This window comes from Typha latifolia, chromosome 14 (genome assembly GCF_019914945.1).
Source record: "Typha latifolia isolate L0001 chromosome 14, TyphaL0001v2, whole genome shotgun sequence".
Taxonomy (NCBI): domain Eukaryota; kingdom Viridiplantae; phylum Streptophyta; class Magnoliopsida; order Poales; family Typhaceae; genus Typha; species Typha latifolia.
Window position 1 is genome coordinate 9385813 of NC_133099.1, and position 12137 is coordinate 9397949.

At 36.3% G+C, this 12137-nt stretch overlaps 1 protein-coding gene across 2 annotated transcripts; it reads right to left on the reverse strand.

Annotated features, from left to right (window-relative positions):
- Positions 1-1730: 1730 nt before the first annotated feature.
- LOC140800564 (cellulose synthase-like protein D2) lies at positions 1731-7575 on the reverse strand. Of its 2 annotated transcripts, XM_073155300.1 has the most exons (5): positions 7407-7575; positions 7129-7294; positions 5858-6789; positions 4207-5014; positions 1731-3702 (listed from the first exon to the last, which is right to left on the reverse strand). In XM_073155300.1, exons 3-5 carry the CDS (start codon positions 6757-6759, stop codon positions 1948-1950), a joined length of 3465 nt encoding a protein of 1154 aa, XP_073011401.1. In that variant the 5' UTR covers positions 6760-6789; positions 7129-7294; positions 7407-7575; the 3' UTR covers positions 1731-1947. The 2 variants fall into 2 exon arrangements, with proteins under 2 accessions (XP_073011401.1, XP_073011402.1); XM_073155301.1 differs by lacking the exon at positions 7407-7575 and having other exon boundaries at positions 6882-7144.
- Between the last annotated feature and the right edge of the window lie 4562 nt (positions 7576-12137).

A 12137-nucleotide genomic window follows, 5' to 3' on the forward strand; every position in this document is an offset into this window, starting at 1 on the left:
ATTTTATGTGTATCATCTTTTTCTAGTAAATTACTAAATTATTTAGTATTTTTTTTCTTTCAATTAAAAAATGCTAATATAATTATTGTTTTACTTTTGGCCAGGTAAAATGCTTAACAATTTAAAATTTTAATTAGGACTATACGACCCCTTTTCATATTAAGTTTGGAGTGACCATTATTTTGATAAATAAAATTAAAAAAGGATCTAGCTTTGGTTAAAAACTCAATCATGAAAAGTGAGTTGTTGACCTAAATAAATCTATTTTAAACTTATTTACCAAAATAAATTACCTCACAATTTAAATACCAAAATTTCTACAGTAGCCCTAAATAAAATGCTTAACTGTTAAGTATTTTACTTAAAATGCTCATAAAATACATATTTTCTTAAGTAAAATAATAATCTTATTAGCATTTTTATTGAGACACTTTAGATAATATTTCATATCCCTTAGTTTAGGAAAGTTTTTAATTAGAAAAACGCCTATTTAGTTAAGCATTTTACTAAAACACTTAATAGTTAAACAATTTAGTTAGGGCTACAGGAAAATAAACCCCTTTCTCATACTTAATTGTAGGCGTTGCCTAAATAAATTTTAAAATGAAGCTAATTTGGTCACAAAGAAAAATAAAATAAAATAATCTCTCAGAAGTAGCTAATAGCAAGGGCAAACATAGTAGGCAAAGAAAATTAAGAGCATGTGCCACACCAACTAAGTTGTTCATATATATATATTCTCGCTTCGAGGGCGAGGGTAAACGAATAGTAAAATTTAAAACTATATTCTAATTAAATAAATACGAATAATATTTAAATAAAAGATCCAATCTTAAACGGATGTCAATTTTTAAATGAATTATAATATTTTATTAAGATATAATTAACACAAAAATATTATAAGTTTCATAAAATAAAATAAAAATTTGTATGTCAAATACACATAAATTAAAAAAATTAATCTCTACAAATAATATATAATAATATTAATATTCACTATTTAAATAAGTAAATTAAAAACTATAAATTAATTAAAAAAATATGCAAGTAATCGGATGTGCAATATCCGTATCCTTATATCTGACCCGCATCTGAATTTTTATCAAAAATTCTATCCGCATCCGAATAGAAAATTTTATAGAAAATTTTATCCGAATGGCCATTCGGATAACGGGTCGGATGGGAGTTAATCAAACCATTTTCACCCCTGTGCCTTAGCTGATGTTGATTTTACTTTAGGTTGCTGAAAATTTTGGGGAAAAGTTGACTCTTGGCACAGAATATGGAAAAGATACTCCTGCAGCTGACCACCAATATTTCTGAAGTAAAAGATGATCAAAATAGATAAATTATAAGGACTACAGCCTTTGTGAGTAACAAGTATCTCATATTGTTGAAAGGAGTGTGACACAAGTGTCTACTCTACTTGAGGATATCACTACTAATTCAGAGACGACAACTATAATAAAATCTACAGCCACCCAGTTAAACATTTCATAAACATCCACTGCATTGCAGTAATTCTTACAGGCTTGAGAAAGTATCTAATGATGGATTTAGTGATGGCTTACCTCTTCATCAGTGTGCATGATTAGATTCTCATTTAGTTTTAATAACAAGAACGAGTCGATGCAATAAAGACAGAAACGAAATCATGCAGCTTTGGAAACTTACAGAGATGAATCAGTACAAAAATCAATCTACAAGTGACATATGTATGTAACATAGCATGAAGAAATGTTTCTACTATCATATATGTAACTCTCGTATCTCTACAGCAGTCCTCTCCATCTGAGGAGATTTTAAAGACAAGTAACAACTAACCTCTCAAAGGATAAGAAAGAGGCGGACTGAACGAATCCAATAACTGAAAAAGGAATTGTACCCTTGACACATTTTACCCCTGTTCAATGAGATCAATTGAGGTCCTATAGTAGAATCAATGTATCAAGGGAATGTGAAGGAACCGCCAATCTGGGAATTTGCTGATGGTGGGTTGATCGCGACCCACAGCAGGGAAATGGTGATGGCAATAAGCCCAGACCACACAAAGACAATCGTCGGCGTCCTTCCTCTTCTCCCCATCAGGCCCTTTGCAAATGGATAGAGATGAGCCAAGACCCAGAAACTGAAGAACACGCCACCCAACAGCTTACTCCACTGTGGCACAACACTGTATATAGTTCGGCTGAACCCGACTGCAATTGCTATCAAATTAACCATCATGATGGTGATGGGTGGTATCATCAGCGACGACCACTTAACAATGTATAGATCAGCATACTCATCATCCACATCATCACCTGCCGATTTTGAAGTAAGAGTGAATGAGATTTCAATCCCTGCAATCACCTTCAGTAATCCCTGGAGCACTGCAGCAAGGTGAGCACTGGTTCCTCCAATGAGCCAGAACTGCTCGTTTCGCCACCATTCTTCCAAATTGATACCTGACCATTTGATCTCAAGCACTGCAAGCATCATCAGTGTTAAGGTGATGAGGAGGAGGTATGTGAGGAAGGTCACATTGAGCGTCTGCACGATGAACTGCCCTGAGAAAAGGGAGAGTGCTGGGAGGAAGCAGTAGACGATGAGGAAGATTGAGGTAAATGGGTAGATTCCGACATTAAGGTATGCAATCCTCTGTAGAAGCTTCATCCTTGTGCTGGCAAGCAGGGCGTTATTGCGGGAGAAGAAGATCTCAACAGAGCCTGTGGCCCATCGAAGCACCTGGTGCAGTCGATCGGTTAGGTTGATAGGTGCTGTTCCCCGGAAGGCATCACGCTTAGTAACACAGTAGACAGACTTCCAGCCCCGGTTGTGCATCCTGTAGCCCGTGACAACATCTTCAGTTACAGACCCATAGATCCATCCAACACGCTGGCCCCATTCTGTCTTGTCTTCATACCAGCATGAGATGACACTGATGGCTTCAGCAACTGTTGATGCATCGAGGAGGTCACGAGGGATGGTGAGAGCACCAGGAGGGCGGCCGTTCTTAACTGCAGGGTGATCAGCAAGAGGCCGCCCTTGGTACTCGGCAACTGGTATTGAGTCTATGAGAATGTTCGAATTCCCAAACTTCTTGGGGAATGTTGAAAGGTTCATATCCTCTTCATCAGAGTCTCCCATCCGAAGAGCCCGGGTTTCCTCAGAAGTGGCAGCTGTCTTGCTTTTATGCTTCTTTGGGAAGCAGCAGCTGCAACAACCCGTATGGCGTTCTTTCGAGCGAGGAGGATCAAAGCCGTAGAGAGCAATTCGCCGGAAGAGACAACCAGTGCCCACATAAACAGGTCCCTGAAGGCCATCAAGTGCTCGCATATTACCATCAAAGAAGACTGTATTATGGTTTGCATAGCGGTCAGAGGGGTCAATGCCCTCAAACCGCTGCGGGAACTGAACATAGCAGATGCGATCTCCACCACGATCCATCATGAAGCACATGCCCTCACGGAGAGCCTGGGAGTTGTAGACGTAATGATCACAGTCGAGGTTGAGGATAAAGGGGCCATTTGACATGACAGCAGAGGCGCGGACAAGAGCATTCATGGCGCCAGCCTTTTTGTTGTGGTCATAGCCAGGACGCTTCTCCCGGGAGACATAGACCAACAAGGGAAGACGGATGTCAATGTCTGTGAAATCAATAGGTCTATCTTCATTGTTACTTCCTAACAAGGGTTCGTCACTTGGGGGTTTCAGCATCACCTACACGAAATAGAAGAAGGTAAGCATGCCAGAACTTCTCTTTTTTTCCCAGTTAGAAATCTACTACTGTTATTACATGGGGAACGGTGGGCCACCCTACTAAATAAGTAAATTTTGAGATTTAAATTGGTTTTTCAGCAAAATCAAAATTCCAACAAAGAGGGTCATGCGTCTTAGTAATGGCATCCGTGTGATGATCTACAGTTATCTTCAGTGTGCATTTGATTATAATATGGAGGTAGTAACAGCTTGAGTACATATACTGCGAGGTCAAACCAGCTAACAACTATCAAGAAAAAAAAAACAAATATATATATAGCACAACTGTCAGCATTTTCATCCGATGTCAAAAGTTGTATATATTGTCAGGTGCCTATTGCAAGCATTAGCATTATTTATCATATGCAGGAAGTAGTATTAAGAGCTGGTTGACTACAACCTTGATATTTCAAAAGAGATAAAAGCCAAAACTTCAAGTATGAAACACATCATAGTGAGACACACCTGAATGACCCCAGCATGGTCACCGCGAGTATGTTCAGAGGAAGGGTTAATCCAAGTGCCTGGCCAATGGGTACCATCAGCCATCCAAGTTGCTTTTGGAATCTTCACAGATTCCACCACATCTTCACCGGCAGCTTCTCGCTGTCGCTTCATTGCCTTGATCTCCTCACGAGCATGATATGCATCAGACCGCCGACGAATTGAATCAGGCAACCCATTGATACGAACTTTAAACTCATCATACTCCCTCTTTACCCGTCTCCGATCCTTGACGAAATCTGAGCGCACCTTGTTCTTATAAGGATCTCTCTTCAAATTGAAGTAGCTCTCAGGATTTCTAGGCTCAATGTCATGTTTGCGGCAAAAGGGAACCCATAAATCAGCAAAACTAGCAGCTTCAGCCATTGCTTCAAATGTCAGAAGTGCACCTCCATCATCTGAGACATAGCAAGAGAGCTTCTCAACAGGGTAATCAGCAGCGAGGATGGAAAGGATGGTGTTTGCTGTGACTAATGGAGGTTCTTTTTCTGGATCAGCAGTGGAGACAAAGACATCTAATCCAGGAAGATCAGATTTTCCAGTAGGGTTGTTAGGCGTCGGGGTTTCAAACTTCTCTTTTAAGACAGCAAGGTCAGTTGCTCGGTTTATGGGATTGAGTTTTGGGAGCTGGTCCAAAAGCCATGAGATGGCAAACCAAATTTCACATACCACAGACATTCCCCACAACCATATCGCATCCTGATTTTTGTGCTTGACTCTCCAAGCGAGAAAGAGACCAAGCGCAACCAAGCGGACAACAACAAGGAGCCTGTATGAAAAAAAAAAAAACATGCAGAAGTTAATGATTAAAATAAAAGGAACAGCCGGAGAAGATGAGTACCGCAAGGGCATAAAAGATCAGAACAATCAAGTATATAAGGTCTACATATTTGTCAATAGCAAAAAAACATCTTTCTACAACATTTTCAGCTGATTTTCCCTACATGAACTAACAGAGACTGAAACTACAAAAAGGAAAATGTATGGCATTGGAAACACATGACTCAGAAGTTCATTACAAAAGGAAATCTACACCTTTTTACATCTTTATAATTCAAAAGAGTAAGTACAAGTAGTGAAATTATTCAAATATGTGAACACTAAATATGATTTAAAGAAGTCATCCAAAATATATGATGAAAGAATATACCATTTCGACCAGGACAGGTTCTCTACAATAACTGCTACCTGCTCTATTATTCAATGAATGAAAAAAGTTTATATTTATATACCAAAATTTTACAAGTATTTTAATATATACTGGCGTCACTAACAAGGATGTTGGATTTCTCTGTCATGCTTGTTAATAACAAAGAATACATCAAATACAGTAGCTGTCAAAGAAGACTCTTCTATAAGATCTATATGAATGGTGGATTTATCAAAGAGAAATATTTCTAACATAATGGTTTACCAAGTCCTATTTATTTATGCAGATATAACTAAGAGATCAATCCAAATTGGCCCTGCCAAGCATGATCATCCAACTAAGATATTACATCACTCCCTATTAGTGCAAGTTCCCTAGCATAATCAAGCAAATAAGGTAACAGGAAAAAATTCCTAAGATGCAGTGCAAGGCCAACAACATCAGTGCAATGAGTGATGGTACCTATATGGGCTCAAGATAGCAGCACGGATCTTCAATTTGCGGGTGAGGGGCCTCCATGGCTTGCTATTAAGCTCCGAAGGTTGCCTATTTCCGTCAACCTCATCGTCTCCTCCATTCTCCTGAGGCCAGATTGCATTGCCATACCCATAAGTCCCCTTCGTCTCAAAGAGCCACTTATTGTGATCCCAATCTCCAGTCTGGCTACGGTTCATCTTCTGCGACTTCATAATCGAGAGCCTCCTCTCCATCCTCGACGCACCAGGCGGCGGGGGCAGCAAACCCATTGGCCTCCCAGCTCCCGCATTATTCATCACCTCCTCCAAGTCTGTTGCCTTGTACGGCTCTTTGCATCCAGGGCAGACTCCTCCCCCAATCTTAACTGCATCATTGAAGCACTCTGCACAGATCTTGAAGTCGCATTCACAGGGAAGTATATCAACTCCTCGCTCATCGCTCATGACCTTGGAGTCACAGCCATGGACCGCACAAGATGAGCCTTTGGCACCGGCCATTTGTGGATGATTTGCCTCCGATTCAATCACCTTATCCATCAAATGGGCACGGGTGACACTGTTGAATCCACCTGTGAAGAGGGAATTGGAGACATACTGCTCCTCGACCTTGGCCGAGATTGATGGGTCCATCATCACCTCCATAGGCTGGTTATCCGGTGTCGCAGGGATTTGCACATGGTAATTCAGATACTCTTGCGAGAATTCGCCACTCCCTATCTCACTATCGAGATCTTCATGCGAATAGCTCACATACCGGCCAGACCGGGTCCGGCGAGCAAAGGCCACCATCGGCACCGCAGGTGCCCTGCCACCATTCTGTAGTGGGTCGCCTGCGGATGATGCAGTCCGGCCAAAACGGCTGCTTCTGCGGGGGCTGTTCGAAGCCATAACAGTCTGTCCTCTCGTACTTCACTGGATCTGCCAACCAAACACCAGAACATCTCAAAATCGTATAAACAAAACCAAACTCAAAACTATTAAAGATTCTTTCTTTCTTTCTTTCTTCCTACCTTTTTAATTAAAAAAGATGGAAAAAGAGCGTTCTTTATGCGAGATCAGATCTTGCTAGCATCTAATACCTCGGAGCTCAAAATGGTATCTTAACAATTCGAGCTTTTGAGGAAAGAAATATGACAAGGAAAATCAACAATCATACTCAGGAACAAAAGATCAACAACGACCCCAGCTACTTCTCCTCCAACCAGTTCAGGGCACAAGACCCAGAAGAGCAAAATGCTTTAAAGACCGGATCCTTACCATCCCACGACAAATCACCACTGGATCGGAAGGTTTGTCCTCGTTACGTGAAGCGTTCAAAAGTGCGCTAGAGGTTACAGCCAGGCATACGATAGCGAAAGGCTTTGGTTTAGGTGGGGGACAGGGGATGAAAGACCAAGTCCACAGAGACGGACTAGACCAATTCCTACAAGCCACAAGGAAGGCCATTAGTTTATTAGAACAAGTCTTGTACAAGAAAAGTAAACCAAAGGCCACTCTTTTAAGAAGAAATGCTGCCAGACCAAGTAAGGAATTACCTCAGAGGCTCAGAGCTCGATCGCCAGTTGCCAATGGTTAGGATTAGGGTTTTGCTTGAGAGCGAGAGGAAGAAGGGAGAGCTCAAAACTCGAAAGGAGTGCTCTTTCCAAGAAAGGAGTGACCTTTCTTTTTCCCCTCCTCTAATTTCCTTCCAATTATTTCTTACACAGTAGCGAAAGAAGAGGAAGAGAGATATAAGGGGATGTTCGGAGGATCCGCTGCGATTTCTCTGATAGCAAACAGCTTTCTTGTAGTCCGAGAGAGCGAACGGCTAACGGCCACGTCAGTATCCGGAAAAGCATTTGAATAAAAGCCCTTAACTTTTTATCTAATTACGAAAAAGTGCTAGCTTTGCAGTAACGGCTATAATTTATTAATTTTTATAGAAATTTACAGAAAAGTCCCTGAGCTAATTTGAACTCATATTAGCTTAACAGAACAGAAATATTATGTTTTATTTAGAAAGTCTTAAATAAAAATTTGAGAGAAATTCTAAAAATATTAATTTAAATAAAGCATAATATTTTCTGTTCTGTTAAACTAACTAAGGTCAACATTTTCATATAATGTTGGGGCTTTTTTGCAACTTTCCCATAATTTGATATTTTAATTCCGCGTAGATCTGGACGCGGCTTCCCTGAAAAAGTCAGTTGTACGAGTTTTGTATATACTGAGACGTGGGTCCAACTTACTGGATTCGATATTTAGATTAGTCAAGTACATCCGGATTGTAGGAATTTCGTGAAACACGAGCTGTGGTGGATTATGGAGATGGAAACCGCTGCTGCTGGTTTGGAAGTATATGCCATTTTCAAATCTTTGACAAGGACTTGTTCGGCAATATGGCATCTTTTTTTTTTTTTTGCCACAATGCTTGCGTGGATCATTTGAATCTAGAATTGGATGATTCATATTATATATATATATATATATATATATATATATATATATATATATATATATATATATATATATATTAGTTTATTAGGAAATTTGTATATATTGCTCTGTATTTTAATCAACTTTATATTTTCACTATTTATAAATCGAGCCATATAAAATAATAAATATATATAAAAAATATTCAAATATTTAAAAATAGCCTTAACCAAGTTATACCGACAGTATTTTAATTATTTTAGATATTTTAGAAATAGAAATAATTCTCTTTTCATCCCATGAACTACCGCTCATTTCCACAATGACCCCCCTCCCCCGTAAACTTTTTTTGGTACACTATGACCCCTTGAACTATTAGAAATATTCCTTTTTTTTTTGTACACTATTTCGGTGAATTGACCAAGTTGCCCCTCCATTCAATATAGCAGGTTAATTACGTGGTAGAGCTAAAATTAAATATAAAATTTATTTTTTGAAATGCCTTCATTGCCCTCTGCCCTAATACCCTTTTGCCCCAATTTTTTTTTTCATTCTCCTCTCTTGCACGCCAACCTCTCTCGCACCCCAACAAATAGGGGATCAATCCAATACAAAAATTCACAACTTAATATATACACATATTTAAAATTTAGGTGAAAATCTAACCTAAAAATCAAACTATAGAATCGAAATTTAATCTTGAAATAGGCACATCCAAAGAATCTCCTGCCAGAATTATTCTCCATGAAGCTTATTTGAAGTGCAGCGATCATTCCAAAGTGGCATACCACTTTGATTGAAGGGTGTAGCCTTCTTTAACTATCAATGCTACCAGTTAGAGAGCTTGAAGGTGCCATAAAGGTGAGAGATTAATGATACTGATAGAGAGAAGAAGCTTTATTGTATAGGGTGTGAAGGTGGGAGGTTTGAGCTTGAAGAACGAAAAAAAATTTAATAAAGGTGGGAGGTGAGGAGTTGGAAAGATAGGAGAAGAAGATGAGATGCAGTAGACTTTGGAAAAAAAAATGATGGGAATCAGGCTCAACTAACATTGGAGAAGAAGAAGAGGGTTTTAATTGGCTATAAAGCTTATTTTAAGTTGTCACATGCATATACGGATATTCTGGCCATTTATTTGTCACATAACCAGCACATGACAACTTATGGACGGAAATAGGTAACGGAACCCTAACGGAAGGGGTCAAGTTGAATATTTATGATAGTTCAAGGGGTAATAATATATCAAAAAAAAGTTTAGGGGGTCATTGTGGAAATAGGTGATAGTTCAGAGGTGAAAAATGAATTATCCTTTAGAAATAATGGCATTTTAATTATTTTAGAAATAAAATATTTTTACTTAATGGAATATTCTCATCGGTATGAGTTTAAAATCTAACTTAGGGTATTTTCTATGCATATTCGCTAAATCATATAGCTCGATTTGTAAATAGTGAAAATATAGGATGTAAACTATAATTTTGTTAAAAAGTTAGGGTGCCTGTTATACTTTAGTAGAGTTTATTTTAACATAATAAAAATCGACAAAAAAAAAATATTTTAGTAATTTTGATTATAAAATAAAAACATAAAATACAATGATTTGGTTTAATTCTGAGAGTATTTTTTTTCTATGACAATAAAAGCAAAAGTCAGAGTCAAATGAAAAATATTTTATACCATAGGATATAAATAATAAAAAATAAATAAAATGTAGAGTATTCTTGAGAGATTTCTCGAAATTATAATATAATATACGAGATACTTATTTTCTAATTAATATATCATCTTTTAAGATTTTATAATTCGATCTTTTTTTTATAATTTTTATATAATATCCTAACGCTATTTTGAGTAACTGATGAAGTTAATATCTTTCCTAAAGTTAAACTCTACCCTCTAATTCTCTCCACCGAACCAAATACTACCCCCACTAAATCTAAATTACTAAATTAAATCTAAATCATTTTCTCAAATAAAAGACTCTTATTTTTGAATTATACGCATTCCCACGAGTGGAGCTTTTGCCCAAAATAGCCCCATTTTTTTTAAATTTTTTATCAAAATAGATTACCCTCAAATTTATTTATCAAATAGGGTCTAACTCACTGTGGCCCTAATAAAAACGCTGAACTAATCAATGTTTTTAAAAACACTAATTAGTTCAGCGTTTTTATCGTCAAACAACTTTTTCCCTAAATTACTAAAAGATTAAGTTAAAATGATTTATATATATATAATGCTGAACTAATCAGCGTTTTTGCTCAAGAATAAAACGCTGATCAGTTCAACATTTTTATTAGGGCTACAGTATATTTATCAAATGTGATCTAATTCACTATAGCCCTAATAAAAATGCTGAACTGATCATCATTTTTAAAAATGCTAATCAGTTCAGAGTTTTTATCACTAGATAATTTTTTCCCTAAATTACTGAAAAACTAAGTTAAATGAATTTATATACATAAAATGCTGAAAAGATCAGCGTTTTAGGACCAGATTTGCCCAAGAATAAAACGCTGATCAATTCAACATTTTTATTAGGGCTACAATAAATTAGATTCCATTTGGTAAATAAGTTTGATGGTAGTCTATTCCGGTAAAAAAGTTTTGGAAGAGGGCTAGTTTAGTCAAAAACTCGATTAAGAGTACTTTTATCTTTTTTATCTGTAAACTTATTGAGATATTTCTTAAAATTTAGCAAAAGGTTTATATTGAAGCGTATATTTGCATATGAAATTTAGAAGATAATTAAAAAAGATAAGAAGATATATGCATTTTAGTAATCCTCATCGTAGTTTTAAGACCTTTTACGGTACGTTTGATTAATTATTTAGTTTAGACAAGATTATATATAGAATAATTAAATAAAATTATTATAATTATTCTCGATAAAGAAAATTAATAGCGACGCAATTACTATTTTAAACTGATGTTGATTATCTCAAGTTTAAATTTCGTCATTAAATATGCTTAAATTATATTATATTAAATCAAAATAATTAAGTTAAATTTAAACTAATCAGAATTAAAAGCAAAAGTGATAGAAGTAATAGAACAAAGTTAATATAAAAATGCTTATAAAGCTTTTTAATACAACAATACTTTAAATAAACAAAAAGTACAAAATACTAATAAAAAGGTCAAAGAAATAAAAATAAAATTTAAGTAATTGATATTGTTAGTTTGTTATTTATATATCTAAATATTAAATTAAAAAAAAAAGTAAAGGGTAATTATAGTAATAAAACTTTTATTCCTACGCTCGGGATATATCATCTAACCCTTTTCTCGGAATATGGCATCTGATTTGGACTCATAATTCGAATATTATTTTTATACTAAATATGAGATTATGTGAGATTTATGTCTATTATTTTCATACTAATTATGAGATTATGTGAGAACTATGTGATAACTAATATAATCTAATTTTTATATCCCTCTAAACAGAAGCACCCAGGAGTAAGTGAGTCAGACCAAAAGAGAGTTTTGCAATAGTTTTATTATACTAAAAGTCAGGACTAATGGGTTCTAGACCACAGTTTCAAAGCTTGGACTTTTTATGTCACTATATATATATATATATATATATTAGATATGAACAGTAAATTTAGTCTCACCAAACTTTTTAAGCCTATATCATAAGCCAATCTAGAAGAGTGTTACAAATTTGATCTACTACAGGCTGGTTTCTTATGTGCATCCACACTAACCAACTACTACTCAACCAAATTATTCATACCAAATAGTTTGACCAAACCTTTTGGAAGTTTATTGCATCTGACAAGCATCTGAGTGGAAAAGCTTGAACTGATTCATGGAGCATGACATAGATTTTGGCTCATGCAGCA

What these genes read in the sequence shown, in the direction of transcription:
- LOC140800564 (XM_073155300.1), bottom strand. Translation starts at nt 6,759, where the DNA reads ATGGCTTCGAACAGCCCCCGCAGAAGCAGCCGTTTTGGCCGGACTGCA. An exon ending in GCTATCTTGAGCCCATATAG is followed by an intron (nt 5,015 to 5,857) that starts GTACCATCACTC and finishes TTTTTCATACAG; the next exon opens with GCTCCTTGTTGTTGTCCGCT. An exon ending in ACCATGCTGGGGTCATTCAG is followed by an intron (nt 3,703 to 4,206) that starts GTGTGTCTCACT and finishes TATTTCGTGTAG; the next exon opens with GTGATGCTGAAACCCCCAAG.